At 41.8% G+C, this 17,226-nt stretch overlaps 1 protein-coding gene across 1 annotated transcript in view; it reads left to right on the forward strand.

Moving 5' to 3' along the window:
- The window catches only part of TAFA1 (TAFA chemokine like family member 1), a 583,551-nt gene that overhangs the window by 450,526 nt on the left and 115,799 nt on the right, over nucleotides 1-17,226 (forward strand). Inside the window, exon 2 of the mRNA XM_062200197.1 lies at nucleotides 12,068-12,208. Coding sequence (XP_062056181.1) covers nucleotides 12,068-12,208 — 141 coding nt within the window. The remainder of the gene's footprint in view (nucleotides 1-12,067; nucleotides 12,209-17,226) is intronic.

Genomic DNA, 17,226 nt, shown 5'->3' on the forward strand with positions numbered 1-17,226 from the left:
TGCCGTGGCTCAACAGGCTAATCCTCTGCCTAGCAGCACCAGCACACCAGGTTCTAGTCCCGGTCAGGGCACCGGATTCTTTACTGGTTGCCCCTCTTCCAGGCCAGCCCTCTGCTATGGCCCGGGAGTGCAGTGGAGGAAGGTCCAAGTACTTGGGTCCTGCACCCCATGGGAGACCAGGAGAAGCACCCGGCTCCTGCCTTCGGATCAGCGCAGTGCGCTGGCCGCAGCGCGCCAGCCGCGGTGGCCATTGGAGGGTGAACCAATGGCAAAGGAAGACCTTTCTCTCTGTCTCTCTCTCTCTCACTGTCCATCTGCCTGTCAAAAATAAAAAAAAATTAAAAAATAAAAGAAATGTTGTTGTGTTCATTTAGGGGAGTCATGTTTTCATTCTTGTTTGTTGTACTTCTGTGTTTATTTTTAGCCATTTTGAAAAAATTTGTTGGTTTTCTCCACTGATGGACTTTATCTTTGAACTGTGCCTCTGTGGGTTAGTGGAGTCTACTGTTTCAGTAAATACCCAGAGGCATTTGCTGTTTGGATTCAGGGAGCTCTGGTCAATACTTGGGTGGGGTAAGAATCCAGGGTGACACCCAGGTTGAACATGGTAAATCTCCCCTATTGTCAGGGTGAGGGTATGATCGTGCTTGTTGGCGTAATCACAGCCTGACCTCCTCTCTTCCAAGTTGATCAGTTCCCAGGGTGAGCTCACAGCAGGTATGACCCTCGCCCACTCTGGCATATGAAGTGCACAAAGGATCTTTGCAGTCCTCAGTGTGAGGACTGAACTCTCTGCAATGACTCATCCCAGGCAGTCGGGGAGCTCTGAGCCTCTGATGCCAGACTCATTGATTGTCTAGAGACCCAGCTAGACCCACACTCTAGCTTGCAGGATTCCTACAGTCACGTCATGCAAGGCTCCCACAGTCATGGGGTGCAGAGGATCTGCTCTCTGCCCCACGAGCTTTCCCCATCCACAGACAGAGTAGTCACTTCCAGAGCCAGGTGCCTTTGGGTGCACCACCTTGGCAGTTCGAGCTCTGGAGCCCGTGATAGTTTGAAAGGATAGGGCCACCTCACAATCTTTTTTTTTTTTTTTTTTTTTTTTTGACAGGCAGAGTGGACAGTGAGAGAGACAGAGAGAAAGGTCTTCCTTTTGCCGTTGGTTCACCCTCCAATGGCCGCCGCGGTAGGCACGCTGCTGCTGGCGCACCGCGCTGATCCGATGGCAGGAGCCAGGTGCTTCTCCTGGTCTCTCATGGGGTGCAGGACCCAAGGACTTGGGCCATCCTCCACTGCACTCCCTGGCCACAGCAGAGGGCTGGCCTGGAAGAGGGGCAACCGGGACAGGATCCGGCGCCCCAACCGGGACTAGAACCCGGTGTGCCTGCGCTGCAAGGCGGAGGATTACCCTATTGAGCCACGGCGCCGGCCAACCACCTCACAATCTTAAGTGCAACCAGTCCCCTGTCAGTCCTCCCAGCCAAACTCAAAGTCAGTGGGAAACCACAGATTTTTCCCTCTGGTAAAATTCTCTGCTAATGTGCATGAGAGCCAATGCAATCAAACTGGTGTCAAGAGGGTGACTTCTCCTCGCTGGTTGCTGGGCAGCTTTGTGAGTGAATGGGGAGAAGGAATTGTGCTTTTCCTTCACTGGATAAGGTGAGGACCCTGCCACATACTAAGGCTCCAGGCCAGACTTGTAGTCAGTGTGGCCTGGAAGGTTCTCCCTCATGCAGTAAGTATCACCAGTGACACAGGCTGCTGTAGTCTGCCCTCACCTTGCTTTCAGAACATGGCATCTCCCCAGGCTAGGAGATTTGTGTGTGGGGTCCCCATTCACTGCTGTGCATCCAGGCTTTCCACAGTGCTCCATGGCATTCCTCTTCTTTATGTAGAATTTCTGTTGCAAATGTCTCTCCAACTGTCCCCTCGGAATACGTTTCCTCTGCTCCTCTGCTGTCTTCCTTGGCCAGAATCCACACATCTTTTTCTGAAAATCTTATTTCAAGGTAATACTAAGGCCTAAATGTGATTAGCCGGTCTTTGCCTGAAATGATAGGAAAATGAGTTTGAGGAAGGGACCATGTTAGTGAAAACAGGAGGGAAAATGAAAAAATTGTGTGCTCACCAATAATCTTAATCTATTCAAAGATGATAATTCTGATAATACAGTGGTATGTCAGCAAGTTAAGTCAAAGTGTGTACTATGAAAAACTATGTATAAATTTCAAAATGCTTTTGCCCTAGAAAAAAAATTATCTTTTAATCCTATTCTCAATGAAGTTATACAAGTTCCCTGGTATTAATAACAACAGGCTCTGTTTTAGTTAAGCCTTTCTATTATAATCACTTTATGTGTACTTATTTCATTGTCATACCCATTTAGTCCTTAAAGTAAACCTATAAAATGTATGCTATCATCCACATATTACAGATGAGAAAACTGAGGTATACAATGAAAAATAATAAATTCATGCCTTCAATCTTTGCAGCCTTTCTCTCATGCACTGTGCTGTACTGCCTCAAATATGGCTTTCCTGCCCAGAATTTGTACCTTCTCCCTGCTTTTGGCCTCTGCATACCCCAGAGTCAAGGGAGAGAAGATGGCAATTTGTTTAATCTCAAGTATAAACAAATAAAGCAGCCATTTTGCACTCCTCAACCAAGACATGCTTGAAGAGCCATTAGTGTCTTTCTTGTCAGTGATTTACAGAGAGAGATGCTTGGAATTTCCTTCCAGTCCAGTGGGTCAATAAAGAATTTTTAACACAGTCTTAAATACACATTTCTGACATCCATTACAATAGATTCCAAGAGAGCTATTTTTAAGACCTTGATCAAGAAGTCCTGTAAATGTGACTCTCCAAACAACTGGGCTTTTTCTTACATATTACAGCTCTTAAAAAAAGGAACCATTTGCAATAAAGTGAAAACGCAAGGTTCCGAATAATCTTGTCAATCTTATTCCTTAATCATCTTTTATTCATTTCCTCCAAAAGTTGCCCTGAACTGTAAACACTTATCCTGGCCTGACTACTAATGAGAACTGATGTTGCCATACAGTTCTTCTGACTTGCTATTTCAGTTTTAAGTTATTTCATTTAGAATGAAAACTTTTTTTCTTGCTACATTTTTACTCTTCCAAGCCAAAATTCTCAGTTGATTTTTCTACAGGTATAGAAAAGTCACTTCTTTGAACAAAGTGAATTCAAAGTCATCCTTAGAAAAGAACAAATAATGAATATTCAGGAAAAATTCCAAAAAAATAAATAATTTATGTTCAGTCTTTCTTGTCTTCTTTTACCTTCTTTTGCCTTTTGCTTCAAAGGAGCTTCTTCCTTTTCTTCCTCCATCCCATTATTTTCAATCACTTAGCAAATGTGTGAGTGCTTACTATTGTGCCAGGTACTAGAGATGAAGAAGTAAATGAGATGTGGTCCCACTCATCACGTAGTGTCTTGTCACAGAGGAAAGACAGGTGATTAACAAGAATGCCAGTTAGGAGTCACGCAGCAAAGCAAATTTGGCTTGTGAAGAGAGCATCCATTCAGAGCCAAAAGTTAGTCTTTGAAGATGAGGTTCATTGAACAAATATTTAGAGACCAAACATGTACCAGTTTCCGAGATTAGTAATGGTGGTGGTGAAACAGGAAAATTGCCGTCCTTTCCTTTTATGGGAAAAATGAGATATTAGTTTTTAAAATCTGCATTATAGCCGGCGCCACAGCTCAACAGAATAATCATCTGCCTTGCGGCGCCGGCACACCAGGTTCTAGTCCCGGTCGGGGCACCGATCCTGTCCCGGTTGCCCCTCTTCCAGGCCAGCTCTCTGCTGTGGCCAGGGAGTGCAGTGGAGGATGGCCCAAGTGCTTGGGTTCTGCACCCCATGGGAGACCAGGAGAAGCACCCGGCTCCTGCCATCGGATCAGCGCGGTGTGCCGGCCGCAGCGCTGGCCGCAGCGGCCATTGGAGGGTGAACCAACGGCAAAAGGAAGACCTTTCTCTCTGTCTGTCTCTCTCACTGTCCACTCTGCCTGTCAAAAAAAAAAAATATATTTGCATTATATTATTGTGGGAGAAGGATATCAGAGGTAACATCTATATAAATGTAGGAGATGCAATTGTATATGAACACAGGAGAATATAACTTGCAGAGTAATTCAGGAAGATCACCCAAAGTGGACCTAAATGATGGCTTCAGAGCTGTACACACAAAAATAAAGAGATTAGACTTAGGTTCCCTCCCTTTCATTTCATTTCAAGGCAGTTATCTCTATTCGAATTTAACACTCTACTGCAACATCTTTTCATCTTTCCTAGAAAATCTGTAATAATTTTGAATTGCTTGGCTATGCTTGGTCTTGGACATAAAGCTTTCAATACTAAAATATTCTCATGAACATACACTTCTCTAACAGGTGAAAATAATTAGATATTAGCAATTTCCTGCAAGTTCCCACCCTCATGATTGACCCAGCTTGAAGCCCACAGTGATCAAGTGGGTTGGTATGAATTGTTTCTATTATATTTCCAATATGGGGGCAAACCCTGATGTATATCAACTTCCATGTTTTTATCCATCTGCCTGTTAGTCATTCCTAAACTCATATTTCCTTCCTATCATGACACATAATTGTCATCTCAGAGAATCTTTTTAAACAAAACGTTATCCTTAGCAATTTATCTTTCTGGTGTTTCCTACCTTGCATGGGGCAAGGTAAGCAATGATGCGTTGAACTGCCAAGGGGGGATGCTTGCTCAGAGCATATTTAGCTTGGCTTTTTTTAAAAAACTTCTCCAGCTCAGAGAAGTTGTCGATGCAAGAAATAATCTTCAAATGATGTTTTTTTTCCCACATTTTGGACATTTTAAATTTGTTCCTGTTAAAAATAGGTTTAGACAAAGTGCTCAGAGCTCTGACAAATCCACAAGAATGAGCCAAAGGGGAATTACAATGGTACTCCATGAAGCCCCTCCTTGCAGGGGTCCCAGCTCTCAGCACTGGGGATCAATAGGCCAAAGGGAGTCTGAAGCAAGACCACTGTCTCAAAGATTACTAGTGGAGGGAGAACCTGCAACTTGGTTTTTATCCAGCTCATCTTTCTCAGGTTAGCTTGTATCACCAATAAAATTGCTGCAGTTCAGTCCTAATGCCCCAGTCAGAAAGAACAATGAGATCCCTTATGAAGCTAGATGTAGATTATAAGACTAATTTCTTATATTTTTATCTTAGCTGTGTTTTCTACAGGCAAATTGATGACAAGAAGAATAATATGGAAAGTATGAATAGCATAGAAAGCATCCATACTCGCTTCTTTTTTTATTTTTAAAATTGAATTTGTTTGAGAGACAGAGTTCCTATTCATTGGTTCATTCCCCAAATATCTGCAATGGCTGGGAGAGGTCAAAGCTGGTTGCCAGAAACTCAATCCAGGCCTTCCAATTGTATGACAGGAACCCAACTACTCGAACACCACTGCTGCCCCCACGGTCTGTATTAGCACATAGCTGGAATCAGGACGTAGAGACAGGTATCAAATCCAGGTACTCCCATGTGGAGTCAGCACAAAGCCAAACACCTGCCCCCTGGCTGCTGCTTTATGCTGCTTCCTCTGCCATTAGTTAATGGGTTACACCTGTCTAATTTCCTCGTTCTGCAGGTGCTGAGTGAAATCCAGAAAAAGGCCATTTTCCAGATAATCCATAAACAAAAAATGACAAGCTCAATTTTCTGAGCACTTAAATCACTTTGTTTTGTGAAGCCATAGATCATCATCTTAAAGTCATTTTTACTTCAATGGAGATAAAATTTAGGAATGGATTTCATTGGTGCCAAAGAAAAGTCTGAAAGGCCTTTATATGGAAAATATTATTGTTATGATTTGGAACTAACATTTAAAAAGACTGTTCACTAGGTAATCCTTAAAATGCAAATGAAATAGATTATAAGGGACAGATTTCTAGTTTCCAGAAAAGTTTACAACAAACCTAACTTTTCCCTTTACAGGGGACAAATCTGAGAAGCATTTTAGTTTCTTGTTCCTGTTTCCTCTCAGACAGTTCAATAAGATTTTATAATCAGTTCCAGGGAGACCTTGAAAAATTCCCTCTCTGTGGTTATAATGGAAGCTTAGGATTTTATTTATTTTCTCAGAATTTGATCAACTTCTCATTGTATCTTAGATAGGTCAAAGTAAATGTTGGCCCCTGGTACAGGCAAGAAGTAAAAACTCACACAGAAATTGGTGGGTGTGAGAAGGAGAGTAGTTTTCAAGCTGACTGTGCTCTACTTTACCAAAGGCATCCAGCCATCTCAGTTATATTCCACATTATTTGATCTTGTAAAAATCTGCAACATGTTTGTTACTCATTTTTCATCCTGTCCAATCATCCATCCATCAATCATTTAATATTACCTTTAGAAAGCTGATAATCACTTCAGTACAGCAGTTTCTTTTTTTCTTAGCTGAGGAATTCCTTTGAATAAGAAATTATTTTATTGAATGTTAAAAATCAAATAACTACAGCGGCAGCTTCTCTCCCCGAGTGGTGGTAACTGAACCTCAGATAATCTGAGTCCCACAAAGTAAAATCTAAAAGCAAAGGACTGAGATGTAAATGACCCTTTTCTTGTCAAAGATCTCCTATTCCAGTTTTGTCAACACAAGTCAGTGGACCGGGTTCCTTGGTCAACACAGATTGAAATATTAAATTTCTCTGGTTGACTGTGACAAGGTTTCATAAATGAAAACCTTGGGAAATAGGAGAATTTGGTATAATGAGGCAATTAGAACTTGCCTCTGGGGCTCCACCATGTCCACCAAGACATAGTTCTTGGATCTGCATTAATGTAACAGAACAGCAGGTGTAATTGGAGCTATGGTTCAACTTTTCTGGACCAAGTGAACTTATTATTTAGAGTAGTCCTTCTCTGGCTTCCTCTGTGCAAATCCCTACTCCATGAACACGAGGAAGATATGGCCTGGGTTTTAATGAACATGGAACATTCATCAGTTCCAGCTTCCAAGCTCTCCTCCTCTTTTTAAAGAAATGGCAGCATTTGTACCAAGGAAGAACTAGAGAGAGAGAGAGCACTGATATGGGGTTGGAAGGTCTTGATTCTGTTTCTGATGCTCTGAGTACTTGCTCAAAACCATCAGCAGGTTTTTAAGTTGCACTTGATCTCAGTTGTGTCTTCTTTAAAATGGAGTAATCATACCTTCATTAGGCTCTTATAAGCATAAAATGAATTGAAGTCATATAATCTGTCTACTGTGATGTCATGCACATAGGATAATCCAATAAATTATTATTCTTTTAATGCTATTATTATCATTCTAAGTTAAGTGGTTGTGTTATTTTCTTTAAATCTACACCCTTGCTGGAAAATGGGGATTATAATAGGCCTATCTCTATCATTAAATGTTTTTTAATATTGAATGAAATATGTGTGAAAATCACTATTTATATCCTGACTATATGCCAGATATTGTTTAATGGGTAAAGGGATGGACATTTCTGTCCTTGAGGAGTTTACATTCCAATGGGAGACATACAGAAATAAATGTCATAAATAACATGTGGTACATTTGAAAGCTATCTGTGCCCTGGAGGGAGGAAAGGAAGGAAACAGACCAGTTGTATTTTCATGAAGTGCCCAACCAGCTATTACAGACACGACCAAGGGTATTTGTAGCTGACAATTATAAGCTAAAGTGGCATGGTGGCCAGTGTCTGGTGGAAGAGTGTAATGTATGAGTAACCCTAGTAACTCTAATCTGAGGGTTGTGCATATGGAAGTAGGAGATACTCTTCCATGACCCAAACTCGAGCTTTCTTACTTCCTGCGTGTTATGTTTCAATGGTCATTTCCTTCTGCTGCTTTGCTGCCTTGTACTCCTCCAACCCCTCCTGCACAAAGTTGCCAAGGTGATTGCCTAAGAGCACTACCCAAATCACACCCATCATTGGCTCCAAAATCCCCTTTAATGCATCATTGCAACACTGAGGACTCTCCTTGGAGAAGGAAGCCCTCTGCAATTTAATCTTATCTCACATATGGAAGAAAACACAGGTCCAGTCACTCTAGGGTATTTTTGCAGATGTGCTGACTGGATGTTTTGAGTAATGGTTGACTTTAGAACGAGGATAGGAAATATATAAGGTGATCATAGACTATCTCATAGGGTCGGAAAATGAGAAAGTCCATAATGCACAACACACCCAGTGATTGGGATATGTCAGAGGGCCATAGGAAGTTCTCACAGTAGTCAAAGCCAGAACATTCTGAACAACTAAGCAATTAACACTGTTAATAGCACATAAATATAATCAATTATATATTGATTAGTTAATATATTAATTATAATATAATTAACTGATAATTAATGACTACAATGTAAAATAGACAATAAACACCCAAGAGTCAATGCTAGTAGAAGTAAATTACTGATTACATGAAATGAATAGGAGAGACAAGACAAACCTCTCATGAAGAGTTTTAAGCAGTTTTAATACATATTACAACCTCAAGAGGTGGAACAGAACTCCTAATTTTTCAAGGTGGTGGACTGCTCTCACAGTGACTTCCTTCCAAAGAGTATGGTATGGAACAGGGGGAGGGAAAAACGTTTTCCCATGAAGAAGTCTAAGAAGCACAACCTTGGCCAAGTGACCAAGGTCAGCATCAACAGTGAGAATCATGTTGATGAGACGTACCATGATATGATGTGATGAGAATGGTACTTTACTTCTGGGGTCTCCCTCCAAAAACCCGTAACTCAGTCTAATCAAGAGAAAAATAGCAGACAAATCTCCAGCAGAGTGGGCCAATATTCCACAGACCTGGCAAGGTCATTACAAAGTAGGGAATATTTGAGAAACTGCTACAACTATGAGAAGTCTAAAGAACTAAGACAATTAAATGTAATGCAGCGTCCTTGATGGGAACTTGGCACAGAAAAGGCATTAGATAAAAACTCAGGAATTCTGAAGAAAACCTAGACTTTCTTTAATAATAATGTGCCAGTATTGATCCTGCAAAGCTCTCATTTGTGAATGAAGGTGAAATTAAGACCTTTCACAGCAAACAGAAATTGAAAGAATTTGTCGCCACTCGTCCAGCCCTGCAAAAGATGCTTAAAGATGTGTTACATACAGAAACACAATTATTAAAAATGCTAATGTAAGATGTTAGCAAAAGGGGTTAAAGATAGAAGGTAACAGGGTATAGTATATTGAAGGACTTAGTATAATCTTCACAAATTTTCTGAAAATCTAAAATAAAAAATTCTTTTAAAGTACCTCATAGTCTTGTGTTATGATTGCAACTTATAACTTAAGTTACTGTCCTGATTATTTCAAAGGAACTGGGTTTCCCATTCCAACTATTGGGCTACTTCAACAATTTTTGGAAGAATTAAGTTTAAAGGTAGCTTTATTTTGATGCCAAAAATTGTAATTCATTTGAATGCTAGAGATGTGTGGAGACAAGCAATCACCCTGACCCTGACCCTGATCTGGAACAAGCAGAGTTTAGCTGCTGGTGCAGATAGGAGTACCTAAAAGTGGGCACAGTACTAAGAGTGAACAGTGATGGGAGAGAGGGAGTGTTCTCCAAGGAACCGAACTTTGAGGTACGCTCTCAGGAAATTTAAGTAGGTGAATGGAACTGTGTTGGGATGATGGGGGTGGAGGGATAGAAAGTAAGAGAGAATATTCCTGAAGAAACTGTGTGTGTGAAATTTCTGAAGCAGAAAGGGTGGTGACACCAGAAAATAACTCTAACGTCACTCTGGAGGTTATTATCATTGATGACGTTTGTGGAGTTTTTACAGCATGTGAAGCTCAGTGCTAACCTCTGTACATGTTTTCTTAGTTTATTATCACATGACCCTGTGACACAAGTGTGGCTCTTTATTCCCACTTTCCACACAAGGAAACTGCTAGCCTCAGATAATAGTGACAGATCTAAGCTTCAGACCAGCACAGGCACTCCATTCCATTGCAAGAGATCAAGATAGAATGAGTCTGCCTCAAGTCAGGGACTCATGTGGGGAGTTTCTTTCAGGTTGGACCAGAGATTCACACCCTGGCACCACCAGATCATCCTGCCCTGTGAGGCACTATCTTGGACAGTGTCGATGGTTTTGTAGTATCCCTGTTTTCCACCTGTGAGATGCCAAGAGCACGCCAGTGATCACAACCAAAACTATCTCCAAACTTGCCAAATATTATTGGGGAACATAAAATCATACCCCAGGGGCCGGCACTGTGGTGCAGTGGGTTAATGCCACAGCCTGCATGGCTGGCATCCTGTTCTAGTCCTGGCTGCTCTGCTTCCCATCCAGCTCTCTGCTATGGTCTGGGAAAATAGTAGAAGATGGTACAAGTCCTTGGGCTCCTGCACCTGTGTAAGAGACCCAGAAATAGCTCCTGGCTCCTGGCTTTGGATCAGCACATCTCTGGCTGTTGCAGTCATTTGGGGAGTGAACCAGTGGATGGAAGACCTCTCTCTCTCTCTCTAGTTCTACCTCTCTCTGTAACTCTTTCAAATAAATAAAATAAATCCTTTTTTAAAAAAATCACACCCCATTCCCACTGCAATACATTGGGGATTTCTCCCATATCCCTTCTCTCTCCCCTCTCTCCCACCCCTTTTTTCAATGTTTCTTATATGTTCATATGTGTATCTTCTATGTGTATGGCACATATACACATCCCTTAGAGTTCATAACACAGTATTTTGTATATTGTGGTTCCTTAGCAAATGCTTCCTAGAATTTCTGCCCACTGAATCCTCAAAGCCAAGAATCTTTAATGTTATGAGCTCATTCTGGTCAAATAAGAACACATTCTTCTTTAACTTAAAACTTGATGTTTGGAAAGTTAATTTCTGGGTTTTGGTCACTTTTTTTGTCTAGTCATACCTGGAGGTCTGGCTTGGCTAATTTCCTGTAGACCAGAAAGACTGACCTGATTGCTCATAAACCTTTAGACAGACTCAGCAGCTCACCTGCTGAGGCTCTCACCAGTGACATACATTAAGTTGCCAATAAATATGCGTGACTGCATGGTTGTGCTATAATAATTTAAATGAAACCACATGCCTGGGCCTGCAATCGGAGATTCTGTTTAAAGCATCCATCTATTTTCTCTAGCAAGGCTTTCTTTGGTTGTGGGTGAGATCTAGATTTGGAACATGATTCTCAGCAGGTTTTCTATCCTGCCTCTGAGTGTGGGCAGGCAGTGTGAGGGCGGCCAGTTTCCGGGCAGTCTTCCTACCACTGTAGTTTGTGTCCCAGAAGAGCGTCAGTTCCTTGGCATTAGAGGGAACTCGGGGAATGTATCAGTGCAAAAACAGCACAGGTGAGCATCCCCAAAATATAATACACTGGGGCCAGTGTTGTGGTGTAGCAGGTTGCATCAGTGCCTGCCACACTGGCATCCCATATCAGAGTGCCCATTTGAGTCCCAGCTGCCCTGATTCAGCTTGCTACTAATGTGCCCGGGAAACCTGTACAAGATGGCTCAAGTGCTTGGACCCACGTGGGAGACCCACATGGAATATCAGCTCCTGCCCTCCACTGGGCCCAGCCCTGGCTGTTGGGAACAATCAATCAGAGAGTGAACCAACAAATGGAAGATACTCTCCCTCTCTTTTTCTCTATTTCTGTGTGTTTGTGTGTGTGTGTGTGTGTGTTTCTCTCTGTTGCTCTGCCTTTCAAATTTTATATATATATATAAAATGTGTTTCCATCAGGTGGTGTCTTTATTTCACATGCTAGATACAGGTATCTGCTGTTTGCCTCTCACCTCCTGGAACCCAGTATTGTCCCATCTTAAGAAGACTTCATTGGTGCCGTTTGTGCTGGAGAAGGAGAGAGCTGTAATGCTCTCTTCCCCAAGATCTTACATAGTTAAAGAGAGTTCCTTCATAATTATGCCTCATGGAAGCTGTTGCTCTGGTTTCTGTCACTTTCCCAGTAACTTCACGCTGACTCCCAGAGGCCACACCGGCCCTGAGTTATTTCTCATAGATGTCCTGTTCTTTCTCTTTTGCCAGAAGGAGGGACATGCGAGGTGATAGCAGCACACAGATGTTGTAACAAGAACCGCATTGAGGAGCGGTCGCAAACGGTGAAGTGTTCCTGTCTCCCTGGGAAAGTGGCAGGAACCACAAGAAACCGACCTTCCTGTGTGGATGGTAAGTGGCTGGCGTTACTCTCAAGTCTTGCATCCACGTGTTCGCTACATGTAATGGACTTTCTTGTTTCTCTAACTATGGCTTGGAATTATGAACAAGGTACATCTAAAATGCTAGAAAATTATCTCCACACTAGCCCTCACCAAAGACTCAAACTCCAAAACTCCTGCTGAAATCTGGTGCAGTAGTGGTGTGGGGTGGAGGGACCTTTGGGTGGTAACTAAGCCATGAGGTCTGCACCTTCATCAGAGGGATTAATTCCGTATAGAAAGGTGAGCTCAGCTCCTTCTTCTGCTCTTGACATTCTGCCTTACACCATGTGAAGATACAGCAAGGAGATCTCAAGCCTCCAAAATTGTGGACCAGTGAACTTCTCTTCATTGTAAATTATCCAGGCTGAGGTATTCTGTTAGAACAACAGAGAATAGACTAAGATGTGTGGCTTTTTGATTTTCAAATATCTATATTTTGATATTCTTTTAAAGAAGGTTAAAGGAATATTTTCTAGTCAAGAACTTGAGGATCCAGTTCATTTGGGAAATGATTTTAGATTGAGACTACATAGAATGATGCTGGTGGTAGTGATAATAAAGAAAGCAATGCCTAATATTCACTCAGTAAATATTGAGTGGGATCTTGCTCTATGCCAGATATTCCTGTAGGTACTTTGGACACATTGATGAACAAATAGAATGGTCCTGAGTATTTACCATGTGCCACGCACTGTGATAAACAATTCTTATGTGATATTTTATTTAATTCATCCCAACAATTCCATAAAATATATGTTTTACTATTACTGTGTAACAAATTACCCCAAAACTTAATAGCTTAAAATAGCAAATATTATCTCACAGTTTCTGTGAATCAAGGACTCAGCTTAGCTGAGATTTTGGTCTCAATGTCTTCCCTGTAACTTGTTAAGATCTTAAGATTTGACTTATGCTGACTATGGGTCTAAAATGACTCTCTTATGTGACTATTGGCAGATGGTCCCAATTCTATGCCATGTGGACTCATGGAAGCCTGGTGTTCTCATTGTATGTTGGCTAGCTTCCCTTGCTGCTAGTAATCCAAGAAAATAAACCAGTAGTCAACAGTGTTCTTTACATCTAGGCCACAAGTTACATTTGATTCTGTTCACAGTATCCTATTGGTTATACCAGCCAGCCAGAGTCAATGTAGGACTAGATTGGAAAGGCTTAAAAAATGCGTTTGCTCCAAGTCAGAGACTCATGTGAGGGTTTCTTTCAGGTTGGACCAGAGATTCCCAACCTAACACCATTGATGTGTTGAGCCAGGTCATTCTGCACTGTGGGGCGCTGTCCAGGATGATGTAGGAATGGACTGCAAGGGCTTAAAGCCCAGCAGCCTAAAGGACAGACATGTGGCACACCAGTTATACTGCTGCTTAGAATGCCCATAGCCCATGTCATTTCACCTGAGATTGAATCCTGCCTCCACTCCCCCATTCTAGCTTTCTGCTAGTCTGCACCCTGGAAGGCAGCAGTGATGGCTCAAGTGCTTAGGCCCCTGCCACCCGTCCTGGCTTCAGCTTGGTGCAGCCTCAACTGTGGCAACCTTTTGGGAAGGGAACCAGTGGATGAGAACTCCCTCCCTCCCTCCCTCCCTCCATCAGTTGTGTGTGTATGTCTGTCTGTCTGTCTGTCTACAGCTCTTTCTCTTTTTCTCTACCTCTCATCCTTTAAGGAAAAAAAAGACCAGCAGGCCAGAATCTTTGGCTCATCTTGGAGTTTGATTTCCACGGGCCTATCCCCTGGCCTTCTCACTTTAAGCATGAATGAACAGGGAATTTAGTAGGGTTATACAGTGCTCCAATGGCTCCAAGGTTGGTAATCCAGAGCTTGACTGTTTCCTGAGCCAAGAGTAATAGGCATTCGTGCCAAGTCTGGCCTGCACCTTCAGTGAGTCTAAGATGCAAATGGATTACAGACGTCTTTCTCATAATTTTTTAGCTGAGCATGAATCAATCAGATTCTTCAGTTATGAATAAGAACCCAGAGAAATGATTTATTAGTATAGAGTCACAGAATGAGACAAAGAACCTGGGTGTCTTGGCTGAGGATCCATTGTTTTCCTCTGAATCCAGACAGCAAAGAACCTCTTCCAGATTAACTTGTGTTAGGCGTTTTCATTATGAATCAGTAGACAGTTGGAAAGAGAAACACACTCAAATTAGGGTAAGTAAAAGGCAAGTTATTTTAAGAAACTTGAAAACTCTTGGTGAACCAATTTTTAGAAATTCAGCCAGCTTTGGTGGGACTTGTAAAATCTTCCTGCAGCTGTGTTCTCATTTTCTTTGTTCATGGGACACACTACTTCTGATGGCTCTTAATGTCATTCTGCACTCTGTGGACTGGTTCTCTCCTCAAGGATTTTCCTTTTGAGTCTCCTATAAATTATTGACTGATGTGAAGATTTTATGTCTGTGGTACCTTCTGTAATCTCACTCAGCATAATGGTATAGCTTCAGGCCCCTGTGTCTTCAGTGTATTTTCTGAGAAGGTAGAATATGATTGGCTCAGCTAGGGTCAGCTTTGCCCAGTCATTCTCAGCAAGTACATGACAGGTAGAGCAGCCCGTTATGTACAATAAGAAAGTTAAGATATTTTTAACAGATGTGGAAAAAGTCAACCTTGGGAATGTATTATGATCATTTGTTCTCCATTGGGATGGTTTCTCCCAGGGGCCATTTGGGGATATTTGTAATCTACACATTTGGCACAATGTGTGTGTGTGTGTTTGTGAGAGAGAGAGAGAAAGAGAGCGAGAGAGCAAGAGAGCACTTGCATCTGATGTATGGTAGCCAGGGAAGCTATTGAGTATCCTACTAGGGCACCCCCTACCCACAGCTAAAAACTATCCAACCCAAAATGTCAATGGTACTGAGGTTGAGCAATACACACTGTGATTATTTCCTTGTCCTGTGTCAACCAGCACTGTGTAGGAAAGGCAGGCAGCCAGGCTAGAGAAAACCATCTCACCCTCCTACTGGAGGAAACTCTTGGCCATAGAAGCCAACTGGCATTATGAGACAGCAAACCGTGATGGTTCCTCATGTTCTTTGCCAAAGAAAGCACTGGGGCTGTTAACCATAAATCTTCACTTTGCTTCTAGTTCATGTTTATCTCTAATGATCTAGAAATAGAATTGCCTTCAGGATTTGGATGCAAGACCCAAAGAGCAGTGAATTAGCTGTGGTGGCAGAAGGAGACGTGGCATCTGGCCCTAAGTTTCTGTGAGAAGTGAAGGCATGGAACAGTAATATTTTATATCTCAGCACAGTTGGTTTGCCTTTGGAAACTCTGACACTTGAGTGCAGTTGATTCTAAAAAAGGGCTATATATAGCCTATCTCCCATGCAAAAGTCAACAAAGAATAAAGTGTTTTTTAGTTTCATGCTGATTATTTATGTTTTACACAGCATTCTGCTCTTCTAAAATCCTTTGGTCCATTGAAATATATGGGTAAGTGTACATGTTGCTATGATCAAAGTTGTTTGTGGTCTAAATCTCTGCATGCAAATTAAATATGAACTGTGAATACAAATGAACAATTTCAATGTACTTTTACCATGGACTCAGAAATTAATACGCATGAGTAGAATTTCTACTGCCCCTACTCATAATATAATGACCTTGAGAAAGACATGTTTGCTTTCAAATTTGTTTCCTCATCTGTAAAATGGGAACATTGATCATCTCTGCTTCCTAAGGTTGTGATGACGATCAAGAGGATTATGTGTATAATGTGAATTGCTTAATGCCTGGTTCCTGTCCAGTGCTCAGTCAATGGCAGCATCTGTTTCTTATCTTGCTGAAAGTATGCACAATGCACATAGAGAGACATGGCTTTACAAAGTTTTGTTTCACGTTAACTCGGTACCGTAGCATTTAGCCATCATTCTTCCTTGGAACTGCTTCCAGTTAATTATCCTGGATATCACTAATGCTACCAAGTCATCTTCAAAAACCTTGCTTAAAGCCAGGCATTTAACTTAACAGTTAAAATGCCTATGTCCACATAGAGTACCTGGATGCAATACTCAGCTCCCGTTCCTGACTGCAGCTTCCCACTAATGCAGACAGTAGGTAGCAGGGGTGGCTCAAGTACGTGGGTTCCTGCCACCCATGTGGGAGATCTAGACTGAGTTTCTAGATTCCAGTTTGGGCCTTGGCTCAGCCCTGGCCACTATAGGCGTCAGGGAAGTGAACCAGCAAATAGCAACTCTGTCTGTCTCCCTGTCTCTGTGTCTATCTCTCTTCCCCCAGCACCCACCTCACTTCTCAAATATATATATATATATATATATATATATATGTATATATGTATTTAAATGGATGTTCATTATAGAGATTTTAAAAACTACAGAAGTATAGCCACACATTAAACTCACTCATCATATCTTTGCCCAGAGATTATCCTTTTTATATGAGATAAGTTAATATATGTCCTTCTAATATTAAACGACTCCTAAGGAGAAAACGCACATTGAAGGTATGCTACTGAGCTAAAGTAGTATGTGGTTTTACTGGTGGCTCATTTCTCTTAATGCACGATAAATACTTCCCAAGTTAATGTGCATTCAAACCATTATTGTTCATGACTACCCAGAGTTATCGGGGTAGTTCCACCACTGCCTTGCTGACTCCCTTCTCCACTATGGCACATGGTCAATGTTTCTTTCATGCCCCTGTCTCACTTCCCTAAGAATACAGAGATGCCAGCTTCTCTCCATGACATGGGCTGACAAAGGCTTCACTACATTTATCCTAAACACGTCCTGCTTTAGATAGTGCATCTCCCATGGTAAGTGTTCCAATTACTGTCATTTGCTTTCCTCGAAAATTATGGGTCACTTGGCTTCTACAGTGTTCTCAAAAACATGACCAGTGATGATTTTCTAAGAAGCATGCACTAGATTGTTTTAGGACTCAAAATATGAGACCAAATTACTAAAATGGGACAGAAATTCAGGGGTAAAAATCTCAACAGCT

Source organism: Lepus europaeus, chromosome 9 (genome assembly GCF_033115175.1).
Source record: "Lepus europaeus isolate LE1 chromosome 9, mLepTim1.pri, whole genome shotgun sequence".
In the NCBI taxonomy this organism is placed as follows: Eukaryota; Metazoa; Chordata; class Mammalia; order Lagomorpha; family Leporidae; genus Lepus; species Lepus europaeus.